This window comes from Oxyura jamaicensis, chromosome 2 (genome assembly GCF_011077185.1).
Source record: "Oxyura jamaicensis isolate SHBP4307 breed ruddy duck chromosome 2, BPBGC_Ojam_1.0, whole genome shotgun sequence".
Classification (NCBI taxonomy): domain Eukaryota; kingdom Metazoa; phylum Chordata; class Aves; order Anseriformes; family Anatidae; genus Oxyura; species Oxyura jamaicensis.
Genome location: NC_048894.1, coordinates 86,618,920 through 86,645,672, shown reverse-complemented (window position 1 = coordinate 86,645,672; position 26,753 = coordinate 86,618,920). Strand labels below are relative to the sequence as shown.

Sequence of the window (26,753 nt, the reverse complement as noted above, 5' to 3'; positions counted from 1 at the left end):
TATCTCCATTTTATTTATTTATTTTTAAAAGAGAAATTCCCAGTTTGTGTCCAAAAATAGAGCACCAGTAACTCTTTAGTTGTGTCCTCAAAGGCAGTTACGTGGTACAACCCTGACTGTTTGCTGTGAAGTGCCAGTCACCCATAGATTCGGAGGTTGCATGTTGCGTAATACCAGCAAATGCATCCGAGATTACAAAATGGTCTCTCTGCTATAATAAGATTGTTCTGATTTGTTAGTGAGGCAGTGTTAAAATACACATGAGGTAACTATGACATCAGTATCTTAAAACTGCAAGTACTTTTTGCAGCTGAGTATGCTCTGGCACTGCTAGTGCTTCACTGCACTCATTCACTCCAGTGCAGCCTCCCAGTTGTGTACGCCAAGCTGGATTGGCACGATTTCTGTGTTCCATTCAGTCCGTGATGTATGTATTGCTTTTGTTTGGGTTATCTTTTGCATTTCTTGCATTTCTTTACTATATTCCTCTTTAATAAGGCTGCATCTCATGTTTCTCTCGGGAGCAGCATTGTATTGGCTGCTTGCTGCAGTTGCTGTCTTGTGTTCTTTGCAATGAGAAGATGGGCTGGCTGTCATCTGGCTTGCTTGGGGTTGCTGTAGTCTAGGACTCAGTTATATTGTTGAGTTACTCATGGCTTTAAGGAGTTATCACTTCCCAGCTCTACTATGGTAACTCCTACCCTGCTATGACTGAGAGATAAAACATGTTTCCTTGTTTATTGCTATTACTTACTATTATTACTTACTCCTTCACTGCATTTCAGCTGACTTGTGGAGTCTTTATCTTAATTGGTTGAACACTTGAATTCTTTAGAATAAACCGTATTTGGGAATATGTCACCCTAAAATTCTTTGGAGAGTGAATTAATGTACTGTTGATATTGGGGAATGCATCTCTTCTTACAAGCGTGCAATTTTTTTGCAGGCACTAAGCAGAAAGTCTTTCTTTTGAGCGTTCTAACCTTGTGAGCAAGGAGTGTACTGAGAATAACCTATGCACTTAAGTGTACCTCTTGCGGTATCTCTGAGATACCATTTTAGTGAGTAGTGTGCTGTTTGAATTGAAATGTCTAAACTTGCCCTCCAGCTTCAGCTGTTTATATGGTATTATACGATGTAAATAAACTAGTGCTTACTCACTAACATATATTATAGATAACCGCGAAGGCCTCAGTTAGTTGGTTTGCTTTAAGAACATGAACATTACTGTCTAAATAAAAGCTTTTGATAATCCTAATCAATAACTCTTAAAGAAAATAAAAAAAAAAATGTACAAAGAGAACACCAAGTAACACGTGAATGTTTACTGGTGGTTGGTAATAAATTATCAAAACGTAGAACCCCTTTAATGTCCTTGTTCTGAAATGATGCTTCTCAAACTCTGTTAAATTAAGGAAAAGTGTTTTGACCCACCTGAGAACTTTGAAGGGCAGGAAAAGCTGACGGAGGAATGTGGGTGGCTTTGATTGATACTTGCCTGCAGCTTTCTGTGTGTGACTGCGGGTTTTTGTGTTTCTTATGGTCAAATATGCTGCAGCCAGTCCTGTGTTGCAAAACCGACCAAGTTCTGTGAGAAGCTTTACTGAGACTGCTATGTAAATCTCATCAAGAAGGAAACTTCCTTGTAAAAAAGCATCGAAGCAGAGGAAAGCAAGCTATAAATAACAGTGGATCTTGGGTGAAACAGACTTAAAAGGCTTGAAAAACTGATCAGTTTGGTCATGTGATAAAAAATTGCCTTTTGTTCTTGTTCTTTATTTTGCATCAGTCAGAAGGGGAGGAAAAGGTCTGGAAGATTTTTCCACAGAATAAAGGAATATTGTAAAGAAATGAGGAAACAGAAGTAGAAAAATGTGCTTTAGATTACCGCTCTGTGAATTTGAGAGTACCTTTTTCCATATATTTTTGGGTCTAGAAAGATGCCAATTCTGTTTCATAGAATCATAGAATATCCTGAGTTGGAAGGGAGCCATGTGGATCATCGAGTATGCATTATATGCATTTCAACTATTCACTTTCCTAGCTTTTGTTGTCAGGAGGCTCCAAAGGTTACAGGGGTTGGAAGCATCCTATCCTCTTTTCAGCTTGGTAAGGGGAAATATAATAAATTGGGTGCAGCATTTAAGCATAATTCTTAGTGATACGTGTGTTGATTTAAACGACATTTTCCACCAGAATCTGTAGTGGTATAACTTTCTTCATCAGAAGCTAAATATGTCTCATGCATGCCGATGCACTTGTTCTTTTTGTATAAGAATTAGGTAGTAAAATGTTGTCTCTGTAGTTTAGTCTCTGGGTTGGGGTCCTAGAGCCAGTGGTTTTCAAATCCCATTCCTGGGCAGTGGAAAGGACCATTCGCAACAGTGGAAAGTTCAAAGCGGAGAGGCTTAGTATGTTGGATCCAAAAAAACAACACTCTGGAAGTGTGCAAGAAAAGAAGACTTTTGTCTTGTGTACCGACTTGAGTCAGTAACCACAAGGGGAAAGTAATTGCCTTCAAGAAGATGCAACTTTATATTTTGTTTGGAGACTTACCCAAATGTTTATCTTCTGTGAGATGCTTGGAAAGCAGTAATTCTCACAGACGTGCAGTAGGAAAGGTTTGCCAGCTCCTAATGGCAGTAAACAAAGAAAATGAAAGTTCATGGGCTGCCTAGGCCAGTGTGATAGTTTGCTGCCACTGGAATGGAGTGATTTTGTTCCCTTCCTTTCCTGCACATGCTCTCCAGCCATTCGCTTTGTGCCAGCTGAGCTGCTTGTCAAATCTAAGTTTAATGCATTTAACAGAAAAATAACCCAGCAAAACAAATGAGTTAATTAACACAACAGAAAAATACTTTTTTTTTTTTTTTTTTCCCCAAGCTGAACTCATTAAGGACCATACATGGTGCAAAATGGGGAGAAGAAGGGAGTGCCAGAAAGTTTCTCGGAGGAAGTGGAGGAAGAAAGCAGAGCAAGGGATGATGAAGAGTGGGATGCCTGTCCTGTTCTTGGCAGCAACAAGCTATTAAATCATCCTAACTGTTGTATAACTTCACTCTGAGTCTTCAGGTTGAATAATAAAGTCTATTTCTAAAATATCAGAAGGAAATCATTATTCAGACCATTTCCCAAAATTACAAAATTTTGGGTTCTGTAGTATGAGGAGTGTGACTGGGCTAAAACAAAACAAAACAAAAAGGCAGGAAAACGACAACATGAAGGATAGAGTCAGTAGTGTACGGGCAACCTTTTTGGTTCTTCTGGAAGAGAAGGTAGTGAGAAAGTGTATATGCAAAATTAGAGACCATTAGTCACTGCATTTTCAGCTGCAGTTGTCCTTGGGCTGCCTTGTTATGCATCCCTTGTCCCAGTCATGCATCTATGGACCTGCCCTACTTCTGCATATGGCTTGCTGATGGGATTGTGTACTGTATAGTTCTTCAGTTTCTGTGTAATTAACATTTCATTTAGACTTGGATGCAGTCTGTTTAGTTGTCAAAGTTCCTGCTTCAAAGCTATAGATTTAACTATTAAGAGGTAGAACAGGATTTTGAGTGATCAAGGGAGATGGTAAAACAGCAGTATCATAAATATTTCATAACTTCATTACCAGTTTGGTTTTTAAGTTGGAATACTTTCTTCAGGGACAGGGAGAAAAATCCTTGCTTAAATGGGCAAGGTGCAAAGTAACTATTTCTCTCCCAGCATATTTTATCCTTACTGTCAGCAAAGCTGCCCTGACAGGAGATGAACAGGAATTCACATGCTATGAGTCTTGAGGAGCCTTTTCAGAATTTTAGGCAGCTTCAGGAAACCAAAAAATGCTGAACTGCGTATATTTTATTTAATTTTATTTGGCAAGACTCAGTGGGATGGCATCAGTTCTTCTGTGCTTCTTCTGAAGTATGTATCTGTTTTGGCTTTCAAAAGCCTGAATTGCTCTTGCCAAGATTCTTCACTTTCTGGCAAAATTACAATGGCAAATGGCTTCCTTTACAAGGTGTAATATTTAGACTAACAGCTTTGCAATTAAGAATGGCAAAGAGAATTATATTCCCTTTTTTATAAGACCAGATTTTTTAGTATGGAATCGTGGGAGTGTTTGGACTTAACTGAAGTGCTTTTGATTGATGATTTATATTTTGAACAGTGCTTTTCATTTTAGTGCGCAACACTCGCTTGAAATTTTAACTAGAACAATGCGTTGTTTTCAAAGATAGATTCAAAGTACTACTCCAGCTAGGCAGTTGCTCTATGTCACAGACTTGCAAACGCATTTTGGGTGCATATGTATAATAAAATGCGCACATGCCAACTTGTGCAAGAGAAGTAGGAAGAAATTAAGAAATCTGGAAGTATTCTTAACTATTATCTGCTACTAATCTCAGTAGACTATCAGATGTCAACAATAATGTCATTGAATCCTTTGCAGTTGGAGAGTGATGGCATTCGGGGGTATTTGGGGAGGTATTTTTGGAGTGTCAGGCAAGTGAACTTGTTTGAAGGGAAGTTGCATAAGTGTAGGTTTTCAGTGTGGGAAAATCAGAGACAGGGTGCAGGGAAGGACTTTCAGAGCTGGGGAGAGAAGTAAGCATGTGGTAGGAATGAGTAAAATGGGGAAATGGAAACAAGAATTTTTGAGAAATCTGTTCAGATGCTATTGGGGTGTCCGTGGAAACAAACAAAAAAGGTGTGTGTGGGGGGAAGCCTTTTGTCTGTTTGTCAAACAATATACTTTGTGTATCTGTGATGTATCCAAGTGCCAACCAAGGCTGCACCGTGCTGTTCCTCGTGCAGGAGGTTACCAATATTAGTTTGAGGTCAGAGACTTCTGGGTGTATTTGTTTGCCAGCCTGCGCTAAGGGAACTTTGAGTCCTGCTTGACCATCACTGGGGGGGGGGGGTTCCTCAGTCTTGTAAACTGACACAGACTGTACTAAAATCACCACTAAAAGAGGGGAAATCACTTGGAGATCCTTATACATTGCTAAAGCTATGTTGAAATATGTTGGCAAACGCATGTGCTGTGTGGCACGGGCAGCCAGGGAAGATGGCGGCACTTCCTTTCCGGCCTGCAGGGCTGTGGCTGGGCTGCCTGCTGGTGTGGAGCTATGCGGATCACTCCCTTGTTTGGAGAAGCACATCTGGGTCCTGGAGTTTACATACAGCTGGGGGCACACTTAGCCTTCACCTTTTTCAACTGAAGAATATTTGCTGGCATGCCTCAGGCTGCTGTCATCCAAATCCTGTTTCCATTGCAACTACAGCAATAGGAGTGGTCACATAAGGAAGAGTAAGAGTGCCAGTCCTTACACCCTGTGTTGATGTTGGGGCTTGTTAGATGCCTCCATCTCGTATCTCCAAACCATAGCTTTGGATAGGTCTGCAGAGAAAACACAAAGTTTTCAAAAACACCATGAATATGGACCCTGGGAGCAGGGGGGGGGCAGCAGAGGTCTTGAAGATCGCTCTTTGTGGGGGCCAACAAGGCAGGGTCTCTGTTCCCTGACTCTCAAGATGTTGAATTATAAATTGACCCAGACACTTCTGAAGGTGACTTAGAGATGAATATTGTATGTATGCTGCATTAAGATTTCGTTCTAACTGACTATAAAACCAAAGCTTTGGTCTCCACTGGAAATGCTGTAGTGTGGGGAGAAGTGAAGTGATGACACAGTGTCTGAGAGATTAAAAGACATGTAACTGAGAGAAAGACTTTTAACCTTTATGTAAAACCTGAGATCTTGCAGAAAGGTCTTCAGTTAGATGAAAATTTAAAGCAGTATTGAAGGTTTTTTTCCCCTCCCTCTTCTACGGTAGTTCAGTTAAGGAAAGCAGAACATTACAGAAGAAAAATACTAAAATACTCAGCCTTTGAAAGGGAATAGTATCCAAAGCATTTGTTAAGCTATCTTTCATAAAAGAAATGAACTTTGATTTTTCAAGCACTCTGGAGCTTGTCTTGCAACTCCACCAGGTTAAAATATTTTTTTTCTTATCCTTCTCCTGTTCCTAACTAATCTGCAAGTGGATGTTTTTTGGACTTTTTAAAATTATTATTATTGTTGTTATTGTTTGATTTTTTGAATTGTTTTTCTCCTGAATTTAAAGACTTTGACAGATGGCACATGTAGAACCTGGAAAACTTCCTGAATTGGCAGAGTGACCATACCATCTTCCTGCCATCTTCCTATTGCTGTAGCTGTAGGTGCGTAGGCTGTGTACGCTTCCAGAGTGCAACGTGAGATACAATTTCCTTTGCTGAGAATATGCAAGGAGCAAGTGATAAATCAAAAAGCATACCTGGTGACAGGCTTAATTTCTAGTTAATAGATAACTTAATCTACTGGCTAGGTGGGTAATTTGAACGTGAATAGAAACAACTCATTCAGACCAGCATTAATCTCCAGGATGCACACTCTCAATGTTTTCCTTGCTAAATGAATATCAATCTTTGTTTAGATTATGTGAATTGGTTTAACACTTTTGAGAGACTGAGACGTCAAAGCTGTGCCTGACAATAGACTATTCTTTAGGCAAGAGAATATCATTCCAAAAGCGAATCTCCTTATGACCTTTGAAATTTGGTTTATCATGGCTATTCTTTGTTCAGGGACACTCTGTCCAACAAGACCTCTTAAGCCAGTGAAAGCACGTGAACTCACTTGGTTTTGAATGTGCCCAAACTGTCTGTGTTGATGCTACATGACCGTTTTAGCCAGTGAATGTGCCGAGTTTTGTAACAGTAATTGACTGCACAGCTAATTTTCTATTTACAGGCCTTCTCCCATCTATTGCATCTAAAGGGCAGTAAATTGGCACTTGAATATATTTTTTATTTGTGCTGTTTAACTTGCATGGAAAGAGTATGTAAGTCTGTATACCAGCTAAAAATCATGTAAAGACAATAGGAAAGAAAAAGTTGACTTTTTTATCGTCATTTTTATCAGCTGAACATATGAATTGGAATATTTCTGTCCCTATAAAATATATTGCTAATTGAAGTTGTGGTACAATAGAGCCTTAGATCTCAAAGGTGAGCAAAGGCTTTTTTGTATTATTAAGGCAGGACTGTTTGATAAACTGTTTTTAGACAGACAAAAGAGATGTGATCTTAAATCAACGTTAATGTATGACTGACTAGGAATGATATCATCTAAAGATTATTGCTTTCCTCTGTTTCTGTGGTGTTAACAAGTGAATACTGAAGAATGTAGCAGTGAAGCAAATAGGTCTTGATAAATTATGCAGTCTTGACTTCAACTATTGTTTGAGGTAATTGATGATCTTCCACTGCTGTAATGGGGCTGTAGCATAAACTGCAGCACGCCCTAGAGTAGACAAATTGGTTTGGTATTGTTTAGGAACATATTTAATCTCTCTTGTTGTAAGTGAATCAGTAGCTTTTGCTGAAACACCAAGATAAAGACCAGCATTTCAATATTCAGTCCTAAATAACTTACAGTTAAATTCACAACAGTCCTGCCTTTTCCTATTCTCTAAATACTGAAGTAATCAATAAACTTAAAATTGTTGCAATTTAAGGCTGAAATATTTCCCATATCCCTTTTGGTAACCTTTTTTTAATCTTTGTGGGTTTACAGACAAATACACTTCTGTATTCTTGTTGTACTGTATCAACTTCAGAACACCTAATCCAGTGGTTTGCCTGATTTCACTGTATATGCACTTAGAGAAAAGCATAATCCTCCAAAGTGAAAGGATATTTTTCATCAGCCAAGATAAAGAAGGGTTTTCTTGAATCTCTGCTTGGTTTTCCCAGAACCTCCTGGGAGAATGAGTCAAATTTGCCCTGAAAATGAAATCTTCAATTCCTGTTTAAGAACTGGCTGCACACTTTAGGTCTGGATTAGGAGCTAGATGGCTGTACACCACTTCTTGTTTATAGATTTACATGATGGGAGATCCTAGCAAGAATACAAGTTGGGCCTCATGCCTACAGTTACATGTTTTCTTTTTTCTTTTCTTTTTCCCGAAATGTGAATATAGTAAGATTTTAGTCTTAAGCTTAAGTAAATGCTAGGACAAAGTATCTAGAATAAACAACTTGATTTATGCATATTGGATTAAATTTATTTTCAAATTTGCTGTTGCCAAATACTGTTTCCTCTCAAGGCAATTGGCTATGAATTGACCACAGAAAGCTACTGCCTCAGGAAAACCGCACAGTAACTTCCTAGAAAGAAGCTCCCAGAAATTTGTCTGCCTTTCTCATAGGCAGGAAGGTACCATATCTCAGCTAAATGTATCCTGGAACTAGATAGAGTAAAGCTTCCTAGATGAGGGCATGGTTTCCTTGGGCCATAGGCTGCAACTCCTCTTGGAACAGTTTTCCCAAGATATCTTTTACCTTTGTTTATGACTTCTCTGTCACATAAATCTTCCAGAGATCTTTAGTTTGGTAACAGCTCATGCCTACTGGAGAGCAGTAAACTTAGTCTGTTGTTCTGAATACATAACTGATATTTATAGCAATGAACAAGACAAGAGCTTGCTTGTGGTAGAAATAAAAGTTCTGTATCTGCTGTGCAGTCTTCTCTCCTATCCCTGCCCACCCCATCTGCTAAGATGTGAAGTCACTTGTCTTATGCTGCAAGGATGTCTCCAGCTGAATGCAACTGGTTGGGAGAAATGTTCAGAGTAGCAAATAATGCTTTACACATGTGCTTTTGTTTAGCTGTGTTTCCTTTCTTGACAAGCAGTGGCCTTATTTGAATACCGTCACTTTTATTTCTTCATTATTTTTTTTCAGTTCTTTAGCCATGCGTGCCTTCATGTTACGTTTGTGGTAGAGTTTGAACTGTATCTGATAGCAGAAGTGGTGCTTAAGAAAAGCTTCTCACCTTGCAAAGTTGCTGCTAATAATCGCTCAGAGGAGGAAATTCAAGACTTGAATGCAGATTTGCATAGAAAACCCCGAGTGAAGTACTAGGTGAGAATAAAGCCGTGAGAGAAAAGACAGGCTGGAGAGGGTAAAGGGGAGAATTTGTATAACTAGGTGTGTAGAAGGCTAATGCTGCATAAGTGGTTATCACCTTAACTACCAGATTTCAATGTTTTCTTTCTACAGATGGGAGCGTAGTGCTGGTTGGCAAGAGCCAGTCTTTGAGTGGCTTGGGTCTGTATGATGAGAAGCTTTCTCTGTTGCTTGGATCATGGAAATAGAGGAGGAGCCATCCAGCCTGAGAATAGTTGCGTTGGGCTCTTGAATGAAATATTAAGTTGAATGTGCTTTCTAGGCTACAGACAGCAAGCTTGCAGATTTGCTACTCCAAGTTGATGCAGATCCTTGTCACCTCATCTTGCTCTTCTCGGTCTTCCCCCTCCAACTGTTTTCAGTAATAAGTTGATGTAATGTTTTCAGTATGGTTTCTGACAGTTTGTTTGTACTCTGCAGGTCCTGTGAAGCAGTAGATGTGATTTGAAGAAAATTTGAAGGAACAAATGGCTTTAGCTGGCTGCCCAGACTCCTTTTTACATCTTCCTTATCGGATAGTAAGTTATGAAACTTCATGTTCATGTCAGCTTGTAGCATCATATTGCTATGTGCCAGTGATTGATTGTGCATTCAGACTTTTCATCAAACTGCTAATAAGCTGTCTGGCAGTTCTCTGGATTTTGCTAAGATTTGGTAGCAGAGCCTCTGTTACCATTCTGTATTCAAGACCTGCTGCTGAAAAAAATTGGGTCACTAATACATAATAATTGGGTCACTGGTCAAGATTTGATACCTCTCCTCAAAGTAGCTGGTTCATATTTGGGAGAAAGCACCTGTGTGCTGCTCCCTTCCACCCTCCACCCCCAAAAAAGGCACGTTACAGTACCAGTGAAATGCCTTGTACCAAAAAGGATCGGTTTGCTGAATGCTATATTTGTAGGAACAAAGACAGAGATTTTTACACTTGGTTAGATCCTGTTTGTCTAGTCATTATGCTGTATCTAAGCAGCCAATATGGCACATTACAACGAGTATTTTAAAAAACCTCAACTCAAAGGTGCTAGGCAAATATGCACACAATCTCTCTCTCTTTTTTTTTTTTTTTTCTAGACAGTTGTGGTTGGCATAATACATGCTTTGTATCTTTTATGGAACTGCGTATCTGTTTTTTCAGGCATGACCTGTTTTTTGCCCTTTTTTTCTCTTGTTTTCACACAGTGCTTACTACCCTAAGGATTCAGTTATGATTTCAGGCCCTGCAGATACACAAATGATTAAACAGAGTACCTCATGACATAGAAACTTTTCTCTTTGTCCCAAGAGAAATATTACTGCTAATAATGACTTCAGTTATGCTGCATATCTGAAAAAAAAAAAAAAAAAGAACAAAACAAAACTTCTACAAGATACCGATCCATTTCCTGATAGGCCAGCTTATACTTTTTTCCCCCAACAGGAAGCTTCAAATTTGTTAACTAATTACTAACTATTAGTTAGTAATTATACTAATGTTAGTATAGGCTGAGTTGTCAGTTGCACGTACCTCGAGCCTTTTCCTGATAGCAGGAGCAACTTAACAGTCCCATTATAACTTTGTGAGTACAAAAGCAGTTATAAAAACAGAATGGAATTCAAGAAATTGGATGTTCTGAGATTCTTTTACTGTACATGTATCTGTAATTTTTAAGAGCATACATGAATAGATGTGCTTGGACTTTATAATCTTGATGCACTATGAAATTATGCTTCCAGTTCATCTAGAGCATCATCTGAATCATGATGCTAGGCTGAGGGAGAGAAGAGCTACATAAGATAAATTGGACACTGTAGGCAGTAGTATTTGAGCTGCAAATTCTTTACTGGATGCTAAAATTTCTCATGAAGATGTCTTCAAGTGCCCCTGTTCAATAGCCAAGAGGTACATCAAAGGGTTGCTGCAGTTTGATATGTGAGCAGAAAGAACGTGAATTTACCTTGCTTTTCCAAAACCTATGGATAATCTGCTTTAGTCTAAGGCAGTCTACAGACTGGAAGTCTCAAAGCAACATGGGTTACTTAACTTAAGATGGTGGGGAAAGTGGCTTCTATTAACGAATATTTTTAGTCATAGTTTACTGTGCATTATAACTATCCTAAGTGCTTGTAACAGGTTTAAAGATGAGCTTTGGAAGCCCATTCACAACTACTGTGCTTTCTGTCAGAAGTTAAGTTCACGTTAAAAAAAAAGAAAAAAAGTAAAAACCCTGAACATCTGTTTTTCCACCCCTACTAAATCTGACTTAGAAGCTTTCATCAACTTGTCTTTCAAATTTGGCTACAGTACCGGTATTGTGTTGGTAAGGGGCTGAAAGAAGGTTAAACTAAATATGCTCTAGATTAGAGTGTGAAGAAGTATTCTATTTTTTTACAGTACATTTTCTGACTTAATATGAATGGAAGGCTATGCCGAACACTCCTGCAAAGTCCCTAAGGTTGGGATCTTAATGCTGCAATTTCAGTGTTTAGAATAAATTGACACATTTGAGTTTGGGATTACATTCAAAACAGACAGCAAGAGAAATGAGAGCCTGGCTAAGTGAATATGCACTACAGAATATCCTTTAGGATGGCCTGTTGCCAAGCTACCCTTACCCTTCTTATTTCTATTTTGGAGGAGACAGGAAGGGTATACATCCCTGACTTTTGTATTGGGCTCTTCATTAGCAGTGTTTGCTGCTTTTAGAAGCTTTTGGTTGTTGTTTAAGAGCAGCTTTTTTTTTTCGTTTTCTTAGGAGTTAGCACATAAACCAGTCACACTGTGTGCATTCTCCTAGAAACAATCTCTAGCTTTGTGGAAAAAATCAATACTACCTTTTAGTGGCTTTCAGGAGCCCTTTCCAAATTCTCTAACTCTTCAATAAAAATCCGGCAGTGAGAATTGGCAGTGTTTGTCTTCTGTTCCTGGAAATTCAGAACATAGTCCCAGAATTTCTCAGAAAAAATGGGATGATTTACTGTGTTTCCGTTCTTTTGCAATCTGTAGTCACAACAGTATTTATGTGCAGTGACTTGAACTCTTAGGGAAGATTTAGTTCTTTAACCCTTTGATGCATGAATTGTGCAAGTTTCAGTGACATAAATAAAGTGGTATTTTTTCTTGGTTTCTAAAGACAAAATTCTGGGCATGCAGGGATGAGGTGTTCTGTTCATCTTCTATTTTATCCTTTCTGTTTATTTTCTCATAACCAAGATGCTGGAAAAGTCTTTATGTATAGCTAAGCTCAGTAGAGTTTGTTTTCAGAATTCTTACTAGAGAAAAGAATTGTTCAGATCAAACGCATCTTCTAGCTTTGCATAAAATGCACTACAAGCACTTGGTCACAACAAAGGGAGAAAATTGAAATTGCTTTTTCTCCCACATGTACAGCCTCATGGATTTCAGGATTGATGGTAGCCCTGTTGTCCAGATAATACAGCAGAATACTGCACATCATACTTGAGAAGCTTTGTTCCCTTCAAGATTGAGGAAATAAATACTTAATAGAATTAATCAATCAGAGTCTAAGTAGTGTAATAAAAGCCTCCTCCTTAATGCTGTTAGATTCATGGATGTGAAGAAGATGTTTTGCTGTGAATATACCAGAAATGGTCACACTTCTTTGCCTTGAGCTGGGGGAAAAAATAGGTACAAGTTCTCTGGTTTTAGTATGGCAGTTTTGATCCTTGTCTTCCATAAAATCATACACTGAATTAAAAAGCATTTTTTACATGTTTAGGGGTTGTTTGTTTTGATTAGGTGTTCGGAGAGGTTTTCTGTTTTAGCAGAAAAAAATGAAGATGTTCATATCTATACTTCAGAGTTACCTTGGTAGATGCCCGAAACCTCATTCCTATGTAACTTCATCTCAGCTCTGCCACTTTGGGATAGAATAGTCTGATACTCAGTATCAGTGTAGGTCTGCATGCTGTTTTTCATGTTTGTGTGAATAAAATACCTTCAGTCCTTCATCACAAAGCATGAAAAATTAGTTGCAGAATTTGTCCACAGATCATGAAAACCTATGTGGGAAGGGCTGTTAAGACACATGTTTTTGCCCACATGGTCTGCCTGACATGGTTTGGAAAAACCTTCATTCACTTAGTGACGAGTGCCTGTCAGGACTATGGAGATACATTTTTTTTCTTGTGATTTTTAAGATTCAAAATAAACGTTTGCTTAACTTGCTCTCTTTAGGCTTAAATGTATAAGAATATTGACTGTATAGAATTTGGCCTGGAATTTGGGTTTTTCGTGCCAACAGGGCAATATGGAATTAAGAAAGTGAACAAACAGGCTTTCAAAGTCCTTGGGCATAGCTGAGTAAAAAAAACACCGGCGGCATTATTGAATTGCATCATTCTACATATTGTATGAAGAAATGAAGCTGAAATGTTGCTACTGCCAATGCAGAAAGTCATCGGATTTCTGAAATATGGTGTCAGTCAACAGATATTTTGTTGACGATGCTCTTGTTTTTAACAGTTTACATGTTGTATGTGGTGTGTAGGGTTGACGGACTGCAGCAGACGTAAAGTATAAAGCAGTGAGAACATTAGTGAATGTTTTAACAAGACGTGTTGCCTCCAGTATGAAGTTATGAAATCTGTCTCTCCAAGTGCAGACTGCAAATGTCTTTTACAGATAGAGTTGAAGCTACTTAGTAGTTTTTGCAGAAGAGCAACTGGATTTCTGGCCTTGGTCTTTAAAAAATAAAAATAAAAAAAAATCTTTTTTGTGTGTGTGCATGGAAAGATCTGTTAAAAGAATTGTCCCAAAAGCAGTTGTTTTCACTGGCAAGGAAGTTCAAGTAGTCTGGTACATACCATTTAAAGATGCCACTTGCCCACGTAATCACTATGTGATCAGAAGATTGTATATGAAGCAAAAGAAAGAAATTTGTATCTCTTACAATGCTTTTATACAACTGAATAGTTTTCTTTCTTAAATACCCATCAATTATATTGCTTTACAATTTCAATTTAAAAATCTGTACTTAGCTGTTTGTAATTCTACTTTTGTATTCTAATTTACACAGAAGCTGCTTAGCAAAATGTGGAGACTTTTTTGAAGACGAATGTGATCAAGGAATTTCATCTGGCTAGATACATATTTCTCCATGATTTTCAACCCACCAAAAAAGATTCAAATCATTCTAATGGTCAAGCTTCTAATGGTCATTCACTATTTACATTACTACTAACAGCAGTGAGGAAACAATCTAGATATTGCAAATCAAGTGAAGAAATTACAAGTAAAGAAGCTTAGTTTTGCCTCTTCTTGTTAGTGGTTTATGCTCGTATGCTAGACTAATCTATCTTTTTAATCTTGTTATTATCATTTTATATGAGCAGTCTCTTAGATTTGTCTCTTAAATTTAGCTCTACTGTTTATATATGTTTAAATCTGCAGAATTTACTGCTTTTCTCAGGAGTCTCTTGGTCAGGTTCCTGGTGAAGTAAGGCAGGTTTGATGCACATTCACAACTAACAACAGAGTTGAAAATTGTGCCTGCTTTATGCCATTTTGTTTTTTTTTCATTCAAATGCGTTCAAATCACGTGTGTTTTCTTTATTTTTAGTAAGTCTTATAACTACGGTCAAAAATTGATTAAGTAACTTGCAGGGAAACCTAATGGAATTTATTCAGGCTCTTTGCAAGACTACTTGGCAAGAAAATTTCCCAGCACTTGAATGACAAGAAAATCATCAGTTGTTGTCAGTATGGATTCACCAAGGGGAAGTCACGCTTAACCAACGTGATAAATTTGTATGATAAAATGACTGGGCTGGTAGTTGAGGGGAGAGCAGTGAATATTGTTTACCAAGACTCTAATAAAGCTTTCAGCACTCTGTCCGGGGAGATAGTCATGTTGAATTTGTTGATGTATGAGCTGGGTAAGCACACAATGAGATGGAATGAGTGAAAACTGTCTGAAAGGTTGGTTACAGTAGGGTAGGTAAGCCTAGTTGGAGGACAGGGGCAAGCAGAGTACCCTGGGGGTCAATACTAGGCCAAATCCTGTTCAGTGTCTTCATTAATGATCTGGTCTGTGGGGCAAAGCATATCCTAAGCAAGTTTCCTTACAAAATTTGAGGAGTGGCTGACTCACCAGAGGGTCATGCTGCCATCCAGAGGGACATGGGCAAGCTGAAGAACTGGGCTGACAAGAACCTCATGAAGTTCAACAAGGAGAAGGGCAAAGCCCTGCACCTGGGGAGGAACAACCCCAGGTACCAGGACTTGCCGGAGGCCACCTATCTGGAAAGTAGAGTTGCAGAAAAAGGTGTGGAGGTCCTGGTGGGCACCAAGTTGAACATGATCCAGCAGCGTGCCCTTGCTGCTAAGCAGTCTGACAGTATCGTGACCTTTGCATTAGGCAAAGTATTGCCACCAGGTTGAGGGAGGTGATCCCTTGCTTCTGCTCAGCACTGGTGAGGCCACAGCTGGAGTGCTATGTCCAGTTCTGGCCCCTCAGTATGAGAAAGACATGGACATACTGGAGAGAGTCCAAGGAAGGACAATGAAAATGATGAAGAGACGTCATCTTTGAGGAAAGGCTGAGAGCTGGGACTGGTCAGCCTGGAGAAGGGTCGGGGTGGACCACTTAATGGATATAAATACCCAGAGGGAGGCTGCAATGAAGAGAGAGCCAGGCACTTTCTGTGGTGCCCAGAGGCAGTGGACACAAATGGAAATGCAGGAGGCTCCATCTCAATATCAGGAAGCAATTCTGTACAGCGTGGGCAACTGAGCACTAACAGAAGTTGCCCAGAGAGGTTGTGGAGTGTCAAACCTTGGTGCTATTCAAAAGCCTCCTGGACATGGTCCTGGAAAAGCTGCTGCAGGTGTCCTGGCTCAACCAGGAGTTTGGAATACAGTGAACTCCAGAAGCCCCTTCTGATCTCAGACATTCTGTGAAAATCGGTAGCAGTGAATCTCTACGTTCTGACGTGTGTGCACCTTTTAAGATGCCACTTCCGGATTCTCTAAACACCCATGTTGGTTATAAAAACAAAAACAAAAAAATTTTGGGGTGTTTTCTTCCAAAACTTCATGAAACAACTCTGAAATAATGTTAGCCATCAGTTTATCTGACTGTTGTACCAAACTAAATCCTGTATGTTTGTCTCCTATGAATGGTATATTTTCCCCAAAAGTAAATATTTAACAAGCTGTTTACCAGCTAGTTATTCTGGATAGCTACAAGTGTTTTCATGTTAGTAACAACTCTCATCATGCAAGAGAGTAGTTAATGTACTAATCCTAAGATGGCTTCGTACTTCATAAATCTGTATAAATGTAGGGGAACGGAAGTATTTAAAATCAGCCTTGCTGAAGTCAACTGGAATTGCTTTAGTGATTGTTGGGGAGGGTTGTTTTTAATGAACCTTCCTTCTACAGATGTTCTGTACTCCACTTATGAGGAAATAATAACTGCTAGAGAAGATTTTTTTTTATTATTTTTTTAAGAGGAATATCAAATTGCTGTGCATTTGGAGCTGTCACTTTTCAAGAAAATGCTGTGGCTCGAATAATTCTTTGTGTTGCTGTCCATGCCAATTGGCTCTGACAGGCCTTTTTTGTCCTTGGTAAAGAACGGATATAATGTTGTGTTATGCTTAAGTATTTCTAAGAAATATATCTAGATACTAAAAGTTATACTCAATAGATTTTTCTTGCCTTACACATTCTAAAGGGAGACTGTGTGATCAAAGCAAGGATATTATTTCATAAGCACTTATGCCATTATTTTTCTAAGCTAAAAAAAAATAAAAATTAAAACACACCACCAACAAGCAAACAAGCTCCTAATCCTGCATGAAGTTTTTTGTGATTAACTGCGAGAGCAGAATTTTTCAATTTCTAGCACAAAACTGTGAGTGAAGTTTCCAAATGTTATTGTTGATGTGATGCCTTATGACAGAGATCACTTTGATTCTGTACTTGCAGACCGTCTAGCTGTAGTGCTGCAGCTGAGTCCTGAACTTAAGCTGCTGATTCAAACACAGAGGGGTAGCCTAAACTCACCCTGGCTTTGGTAGTGGATGTGCCACTTTGTAACGTTAGGGGTTAATTTATCATGTCTAACCAAGCACTAGCTATGACTGAAGAGGGTTTTAACCTGCTTGCTTTGGATCATTTCTGATTTTTTTTTTCAGGTTGTAGTATTAAGCAGTATGAAATAACTTTTTAAAGTTCTCTCTGCCTGCAAAACTCTGCCATTTAGCCAGGTGTCTTCTGTTTCTAGCATTGCAGGTGTGTTCCTGGCATGGAATGGAGCTAGGACCTTATTCATGTTCTTGAAGAATTGGCTTTGGTTTTTCAGGATGGAATTTTACCAAATTGATCAGCTTTTGGGAGCCTTTCATGTAGAAAAGGCCCAAGTATTGGTATTATTGGCCTTTCATGCTAGATAGTATTGATATTTTAATCTGAGGCCTTACAATACAACGTTCTCTTTCTTCTCCTGAAAGAACACAAGTGTCCAGCAAAGCTCTCAGGCGCTATTTTAAGATAGCTTTGGCTTGTGTACTACTGGTAAGACCAGTGTGCATGCTTGAAATTCTAGCCTCTATAATGAAAAGACAAGCCCTCGGAAACAGCCCGTGGTTTTGGAGCATGCTTGTCCTTTGCAAACCGAATGTTAAACAATGACTTAAGACTCCACTACACACTGGCTGTAGCTCTTGATGTCTTACACGTTGGCTCAATTTTTTGACATAATTTTGGCAAGTAGGGGGAACCTGGCAATCCTTCATGCTAGAGGCCTAAGCTCTAATAAAGCGCTTTAGTTATTAGCACAAGTAAATAGTTGTCCATTTGTGCTTCATTAATGCATGTTAGTCATACAGTAAATACTGTCATGCTGGCAAGTTCCCCAGAATACTGAATACTTCTGCACAGTTCAGGAGGGGGTTTCTGACAAAGTGGTGTTGGCACCTTTCTTGAAGAAGTTTTTGAAGCTGTTAGTGCAGGAGAGTGACAGAGTATTATTTCAGCTCATGGGGTTTTTTGTAAAACTGATACTTTGGTGGAGGCAAAGAAGTGGTTTTGATTAATATTTAGCCACTGCAGTGGATCCTTCTCGAATTCACATTTAACTTTTCTACAGTCTTCAGCTATATCTTAGGCAGATTGCTTCGGGGAGTATGAATGAGATGCCTCTTTTCTAATGAAAATAAATATTCTAAGCTGCCATAAGATTGTCCAATATTGTGAAATTTTAGCTGCATATTTGAAGAACCTAGCATGTACAACAGTATGAGGAAATGCAAAGGTAGCACGATGTGAGGTTTGTCTCTGCAGTCATCAGGATTCTCCTCAGATCACAGTGACTTTGGTGTTTTTTTTTTTTTTGAAGATGAGAGAGCAGCCCCACCGTGATAATGGCCTGCTCACTTAGCACCTTCCAGTGCATCCCATCTGGTCAGATGGACTTGGTCCAGTCAGCTTGTGCGATCCTTACCTTCACCTTCCTTTGGTGTGAGTGCTTCAGTCCCCCAAATGCTGACACTGTGCTCAGAGACCTGGGAGGCATGAGGGCAAACCTTACGGAAAATGAGGCAAAGAAAGCATTGATCTTCTGTGTCCTCAGCTGCTGTGTCCCATACATGAGTGAGCACTAAATGGGCTAATCTTAGCCATTCTTTTGCTCTTGCTTAGCTTTGGAAGCATTTCTTGTTGTTGTTACTGGCATCCTTTCCTAGCTTCAGCTCTTCTGCTTGGGCAGCCTCTCCATATTGCTTCTGCATGACCTCTTTCAGCTTTGACCATCTTAGCACTTCAGCGTTTGAGCTGAGGCAGGAGTTCCCTGTCCATTCACCCTGGCTTTCTGCCATTCCCCTGTGACTTTCTGCATGCCATTCTTGTGCTTTGAGGAGGCTGTTCTTGGAGATCAGCTTGTTCTCCTGGGCCCCGTGGACCTTCAGGGCAGTCTCCCATGGGAACCTGGCAAAGCACATACTTGAGCAAGCCAAAAACTGCTTTCCTGCAGTCCAGGACTGAAATTCTGCTAGTAGTCTTGCTCCCTTTGCTTACTCATGTTCCCTTCATCTCAGGATGGTATCAGGCTGCCATCAGCCTCTACCTTCCCCAACCGGTTCTTCTCTGTCCGCGAGTCAGCTTTGCTAGCTTGTTGGTAAAGCCGAGTGCTGCTGGGGTTGCTTTACTGATCGCTTGTGTTGTGGAATTATTTCCAGCCCAGTCCAGAAATCTTTGCAGCCTGCAGCGATCGCTGCACCTGGAACTGCACTGCTTGCTGTGAGTGGGTCAGAAATGGGATTTAGTTGGTCTGGCTCCAGTTTCTCCTTATCCCATGCACCTGGCTGTACAAATGGATTTGTTTTGGCCTAGGCAAACAGGTACTCTGAGCTTGCATCCTCTCCAAGATGCTGAGTGCCTCTTGGAAACACTGAGGAGGGAAACAAGGGATGTGCCACTATGACAGAAGCAAAAGAGAACCTAAGGGCAATAGCCAGTGGCCTAGGTGTCTCCTGGCCCAGCTCTGTCCTTCGCAGCTTCCCAGCCAAGTGTCTGGTACTCCATCTCCTGTCACGGCATGCGCCTGCCTTCTCTGGCGCATACCCTCTTTTCTAAAGGTTTACATTCAAGCAGGCTCTCTGCCACGTTGCGTCCTCTGAGGACCTACTGTCAGTCACATCTCCCCAGAATCAGCCTCGGGGTGGTGTGGGGAAGCTCTCCCCTGCTAAGTGGTATGTGAGCTTCCACCCTCAAGGTTTGGAAATTTAAGATAAATAAAAACAAAATAAAAAATTTAAATTCATTGCAGGCTTGGGATTTTTCAAGTCAAATACTAACTTAAATATTTGAGGTAGTCACTTCATACTTTTTTATAGCTTGAGGCATTTGCAGAGCCTGTTCTCTATGGTGGATGTGAATTAAGGCTTCATAGTGCCTATTTCTCTATTTCAAACCATATGGAAATACAGAGCAGTGTGTCCTAAGTTTTATGGGAAGAACACTTTCCTACATGCATGGTTATGAAACTTCTGCATGAAATATTTCCTCTGGCATGAGCAAATTGTCAACCAAGAGTGCTAAGCATGTTCTGAAAAAGACATCTTTTTTTTTTTTTTTTTTTTTTTTTTCTGGAGTCCTTTATGTCCTCAACATTGTGATAAACTGCTGGCTGTTGAACGTGAATTGGCCGGATGGTTTAGTCACAAACCATAACTGCTATGCTGGATGAGAGCAGATTGGAAAAATAGTTTTCTGACAGCATATCTTTTAGAGGACGGCTTGCCTTGCAGATTAAAATAAACCTGAACCCACAAGACCAGAAACATTTCATCAGCTGCCCCACTAGCAATATTTTGAAACAGGAATATTGACACAATAACTTGCAGTTAGGATGCAAAATTACATACATACTGTCAGTATTGTGATGAGCTAGTGAACTCCCAAATTTGCCACAATTAATTTTATTTTTTTAGCTAGACTTAATGACCTTCAATACAACGTTATCCAGAGTTGACTTCTTTCATTTGCAGCTTGCTTCTGAAGCCAAGTTCAAAGTTTTTCTCTTTTCTTCCTCATCCTACATTCCCCCCCCCTTTTTTTTTTTTAATTTAAATCTCTGATTTGCCTTAAATCTCAGCAGGGATCTTTTCCACTACTTTTATTCCACAGATCTGCATTTTTTGATTGGAAAGAATAGCTGAAAACTAGAGGAAGCAATATAATAAATAGTGACTACTGCAGTAGCTGAAGTGTGGTAGCTACATATGTGCAAGCTCCTGCCCCTTGAACTGCGAAGTAGTTTCCCCACCATCTTGAGCAGTGGTTTCAGGGAAGAGAAAAGAGGAGAGAAAAGGTCTTTTATAGCCACTCTAGCACTGATTCAACAGTATCCCATCTGATCACACCCCACCTTTCGTGGAAAGAACGCTATAAAACCATTTGACAGAAGCTTTTGTGTGGTTAGCAGCAGTAATGTTGCTGCATTGCTAAAACTGGTGCAATCAAATAGTGCTCTGTGTACACACATGCTAGTTTTATCACTTTGGGACTTCTTAATTTTCTCACCTTTGTCAAAATCCATCCCCAGTTGGAGACCCTGTGCTTGTCTTGTGCCCGCCTTGTTTTGGTTGGTTTGCTTGATTTGTAGTTTCTTGCACACCATTCCTTCCTCTTGTATCACACTGGCAGTTATGAGACCCCTTTGGTCTGTGGAGGCCTAGTACTCAGAGGATTTATGCTGAATGAAGGCAGCTGTTGTTAACCATGTTGAAGTGTTGCAGTGTATGTTCAGAAGTGCTGTAGGTAACTGTTGAATGCGTCCCGTAGGCCTCGGCAAAAACCGGAGAGAAGCTGTTCCAAATAAGAGGTCACTTGATGTTTATGGTGCGAAAAGCTAGTTATAAAACAAAACAATACCTTAGAAGTGTGAGGAGCTGATTGACAGTCTTGCTGTTAGCAAGCAGTTGTTGCTATGTTTTGTTTTTCCTAAGAGCTGGTTTGTGCAAAAACTGAAGATTTACACTTTGTACTGGATGTTCCTGGGACAGCCTGCACCTTTCCATGTCGTTGGTTACTACTTCAATGCAAATTGCTGCGCTTTTGAGAATTATTTTCCTTTAGAGAGTAAGTCACTGGAGGTTTTTTTTATAAAGCCATCTTCTTGATCCAGGATAACTGGTAGGGCTATCTGCATATAGCTCGCTTTCCTTAAGAAGGGGAAGACACGGCAGCCACTGCATTGAGATGTATGTATGTGTGTGAATTGACAATTTGTATGTAGGTGACACTGCAGCATGGTTTGTATTAGAAATATTGCCCAACCATTGCTAATGTTTGGGAGCAACGACTTTATGATGTCTAATCAACGAAGATGGTGAAGGGCCTGGAGGGGATCAAGTATGAAGAGCGGCTGAGGTCACTGGGCCTGTTCAGCCTAGAGAAGAGGAGGCTGAAGGGGGACCTCATCGCAGCCTACAACTTCCTCGCGAGGGGGAGTGGAGAAGCAGGTGACCTATGCTCCATAAACACCAGTGGTAGGACCTGCCGGAATGGGGTGAAGCTGAGGCAGGGGAAGTTCAGACTAGGTATCAGGAGGAGATTTTTCACTGAGAGAGTGGTTGCGCACTGGAACAGGCTCCCCAGTGAAGTAGTCACTGCACCAAGCCTGTCTGAATTTAAGAAACATTTGGACTGTGCACTTAGTCACATGGTCTAAACTTTAGGGTAGACCTGTGCAGTGCAGGGAGTTGGCCTTGATGATCCTTATGAGTCCCTTCCAACTCGGAATATTCTATGATTCTGCGATTCTATGATAATAAAGCATCACTCACTGTAGACGATTCTTTAGGAAAATTGTTTCAATCGGTAGTGTGAAAGATACTGTAATTTCACTTTCTTAAAACTCTGAAGGTGAAATGAGATTCAAAGATAATGAAAGAAAGAAATGCAGAAGTGTATGCACGTTGCTTTGTAAGTTACGAAATACCTTTTTCTGAAGGCTTGCAAAGTGACCTATTACTGCAATATAAGCAGTACAAAAGAACTGTGCTATTTTTTTTTGAAGTACCCATATAATGTAGATTATTTCTTACAGTCCGTAATTTTATTTGCATAAATTACATTACTGAACTGCTCTCAAAGTGTGGAACACTGCCATTTGGTTACAAGGAGAGTGCAATGGTCTGTCCCAACATGAGATCTGATGCTGGATTGTAATCGTGAAAAGACAGGACTGTTGTGGTTTAGAGATGTCTGTGGATTTTATTTTTGCAGTAGGTTATGGAGCTATCAGCAGATTTGATATATATACATATATGTATGTATCTCTACCCCCTTACTGAGATTCTTAAATACCTTCTTTTTATAAGACTTACTGTTCTGGAGATGTGTACAGCTAGTTCTGCATCTAATTGAAGGCAAGCCACCCGAACTCTAAATGTCCTCGTCAGAAGCGGGCAGTTAGCTCAGGGGTGGATTGCACTGTGTAGCAGATAAGTGATTCTTTATCTATGCAAAAAGCTCAGTATCATTGGGATCCTATGTGTGATTGGATGGCCCAGCCATTTCTGGGTCTAGTTAATTACTTACCTAGTGCCAAGGATCACTCTTGAGGGAAAGAAGGGAGGGATATGAAACACACCCTAAATTGCAGCAATTGAGCAAACTGGCTAGAAAATAGAGAAATAAAGGCCATGCCAGTGGTAGCTGAAGGAAGAAAGAGTAGCAGAGTAGTCTTGTATATCAAGTTCTTCAGTGTGTCATTTGAAATTCATCAAGTTTGAAATTTGAAGAACCAAAGAATAATTTCATTAGCACTCCAAGGGTTACTCTGTTAGCTGCTGTCTGGTGAACTTAAATGGTCTCTGTTAGCACGGTGGCACTTTCCTCCATGGGAGGTTTATTGTTTTATCAGCTCTGTCAAGGGCTGTGGAGAATTGTCTTCACCTATTGTCTTCACCTACCCTAAGGGCCCTTTCAAACCTTCAGCTGACACCTGAGCCATCAAAAAGACAGAAAGGAGCAGTACCATTGCCTTTAAGTAAACAGACCCAAATTCAGATAGCATAAATTCCTTTGCTTTATGCCTGGTGCCACTGCCATTCGTTTGTCTGAGTTTCAGCGCTCTTGGGTTTTCAGGGTTTTCAGGGATGCCTAGCTATGAGGGAGCATGCACTTAAACATGATTTAGGTTATCTGGCTGTAGCTGCTGCTTCCCAGAGTGCAGAGATTTGATTGCCTGTCCTTAAAGAGCATGTGCTTATATGTAAATAGTGGTTCCTACAACCTAAGTAGAATCTTCCCTTCCTTTCTCTCCTCCCTCCTCTGCTCCCCTGGCCCGAGACACACAAGTGCGTTTCCCTGCCGCCAAATCTCAGAGTCCACCAGGTCATCTTTTGAAGCGTTGAGCCTCCCAAGGTTAATGCAGGGCATCGTCAGCCTGAGCTGGGACAGACTGTCCGAGGCTGTTCACAGAACATTTCCCTTCCACTTTGTGCAAGGGTGCTTTCCAAACCTGGCTCCCACAGGCAGTATTCTTAGAAGCAGCTGGCTAGCAGCACTGCTATAATCAGAGCTCTCGTGGACTCGATGCCAACTAGAACAGGCGAGCTACCTTGTGTCTCACAGGTCTGATGAGCATGGGGAGGGCAGCAGGTTGAAAGTGATCAAATACCACATACTTTCTTCCTGAGTGTTACAAATTACTTTAAAAGAACACGTGAAGGTTTTTTTCTTAGAGTTTTTTTTTTAAATAATAATTTTGAAGAGACTTTCTCAGAGTGGGCAGGTATGTTAGCAGGTGTGTGACCAGCTGAAAAATTCGGTAGCACCTGAGCACAGCTATTCCTGTCGTGTATCTTTTCATCTTTCTAATGAGGAAGTCTGACCATGCACTTCAGAAACTTGGACAATGCGTAGGAAGCTAGCCTATTCAAGAATCCTTGCTAGGGTGAAAGGTTTACAAGCTGCAACAGTTACGTGTGTAACACACTTCTGTCTTAAATAGCAGCACTTCGGTAGAATGATGCTGAACTCACTGAAAAGCCTCTTTAAAAACAAGCGGAATATGACATCTTACTGTAGTTGATTTTATACTTTGAGTAACAAAATTGATGTAATTTCTATTGGTAAATACTATTCTCTCATAGAAAATAGTTCTTTCAGGAACTCTTGGTGGGGTCAATATTGACAAAGAGCTTGGAGCATGCAGTAAAATAGGGTTTCGGTAGCTTTGTCAGTGTTAGTCCCTTGCCAGTAAGAGTGGCTTGCTTTGGAGGCCAGGCTAACTTACAGATAAGTACAAGCTGAAGATTCATTATCAGGACTTACAGACACTAGTAGAAAAAACATATTTTTCCTTATAAGCATGTAATTTTCCACTCTGAAGATCTCAAACCATTGCCATTTCCTAATATAAACTTCATTTATTCAGTGGTGGAAATGGAAAGGAACTGAGTGTATATATTAAAAAAAAAAAAGAAGCAAAAAGACAACAGAAGGTAAATGCTTCATTTTTGTGAGCGCTTTTCTAGCTGCAGACATCTCTAAGAAGTGATGGCTTTCACTGACAATCTTGTGCATTTCTTTCTTTTCTGTATTTCGATACTTTATTTTAGCTGTAAACTATGTAAACTGTCTCTAACAGCCAGAGTGGTTTTAGACTCATTAAAAATAGAACAAAGCTTTTAGCATTTCTGAGCCTGTCAGTTGGATTCATTTCTTGCTAGCTGATTAAAAGACAGCAACCATGATGCACTGTATTTCTTTTACCATAATAAATGGCACCCTGGTCCAAAGAGTGCTCACTGGAATATGCTACATTTTCTCTGTGTGGAAAACCAGGAGACAGCTAAATTATTGCAGAAGCAGTTAGTTTGTACTAAAAGAGAACTGTTCTAATGAGGGAAACTTAATTTGATGTAGCTTCACCTAATTATAGGTGCAATACTGTTGCAAACCCTGGATAATGCGGGTTTTGCCAAGACCAGCCTGTAGAAGTGGAGTCTGCAAAGCTAGCACGTATGCATGCTGCACAAGTGCATCGCTGAAGCTGTCAGCTAAAATACTGTGCTAACTCCAGCCTTACTGGAGAAAAGTCTTTTATGAATAAACTGCGACTGCCAAATGCTGTTGGGAGGTTGCTAATCATGGTCCAGCTTTTGCCACAGCAGATTCTTTTTTTTTATTATTTTTTTTTTCTGGGGGCTGAAGAGCCAATTTTCCTGAAAAATGGTATCTTTTGGTGTGAAACAATACTGCTTTGGTAGCAGTTGTAGTGCAGGTAATGGCAAGTCATGCAACTGGTGCTACTCCTTAAAATAAATCTGAAACTCCTTCAGAAAATAACTTTCTGGCTCAGCTCTACCAGTATGTTGTATAACCATATCAGCCTATGTATTAAAGAAAGCTTTTCTCCTTATTGCAGAAGAAATGCTTCATTGATCTGGGGTATGCACACCATGTGCTTAGGTGCTGACAGGCTCCAAAGCCCCAGTTTTTGCAGATTTGAAGGACTTTATGGGCAGTGGGTTATTAAAACCCAGAAGGGGGTCGGGAGAGAAGTTCTTCCAAGGACAGATTGGCAAGCCTTTCTGCCTTCCCGTGTATCATGGGATGTAATATAATTCCTCTGATCACATCTTCATTTAACAAATTCCCTGCCGCTGCAGAGACACAGACCATGGGCGCAGGTCTGTCCGTCTGTCAGCCTCTCGTTTGCTTTCTTCGCTGTCTACTTCCTGGTGTGCGGCGTTTCTTGTAGCTTTTGCACTTGTGTACGACAAGCTGTGAAGTCTGGTGAGGCTGTATGAACGCGAGAGCAGCGGTAGCTCTGTGCACGCTGTCAGCTTCTTGCATGCTTTCCGTGATTTGCAGCGGCTGCGCGCGGAGGTGCCGCGGTGTGTCAGGTGGAGCACGGGAAGGAACATGCCCCTAGCTTTGCTACTCGGATCGTCTAAAACTGGGCTTCTGTGTTGCTGGTGCTCTAGGGTTGTCGCTGTCAGTCCTAAGAGAGGTCTTGTAAAGTCAGAAGAATGCCAGCAGTTACTGGTTTTGCTACTTCTGGAGAGAGCCTGACTTCTGACAGAGCTAAGTGGCTTTATTTTAAGCCCTTGTTTGTACAAGCTCTCTTAGCAATGGGAATGTTAAAATTTTAGGTTCACAGTTACTCCGTTGGCTCACAGAGCCTTTCGCTTGGCTCTTACCTAGCTAAATGACTATAGTTAAGAGACAGGAAACCTACTTACAGCTCTTTAATTATGTAATATGTGGGTTGTCTGTGCTTTAAAGTTTTTT

General features: G+C 40.2%; 1 protein-coding gene across 6 annotated transcripts in view; it reads left to right on the top strand.

Moving 5' to 3' along the window:
- The window catches only part of GRB10 (growth factor receptor bound protein 10), a 149,238-nt gene that overhangs the window by 28,957 nt on the left and 93,528 nt on the right, over nt 1-26,753 (top strand). For 5 of the 6 annotated variants that reach the window (XM_035316461.1, XM_035316456.1, XM_035316460.1 and 2 more), the window contains one exon: nt 9,422-9,519. In XM_035316461.1, the coding sequence (XP_035172352.1) occupies nt 9,469-9,519 (51 nt within the window). In that variant the 5' untranslated portion in view covers nt 9,422-9,468. Of the gene's footprint in view, nt 1-9,421; nt 9,520-26,232; nt 26,256-26,753 lie in introns of those variants that run through there. The other variant, XM_035316462.1, reaches the window with a different exon arrangement.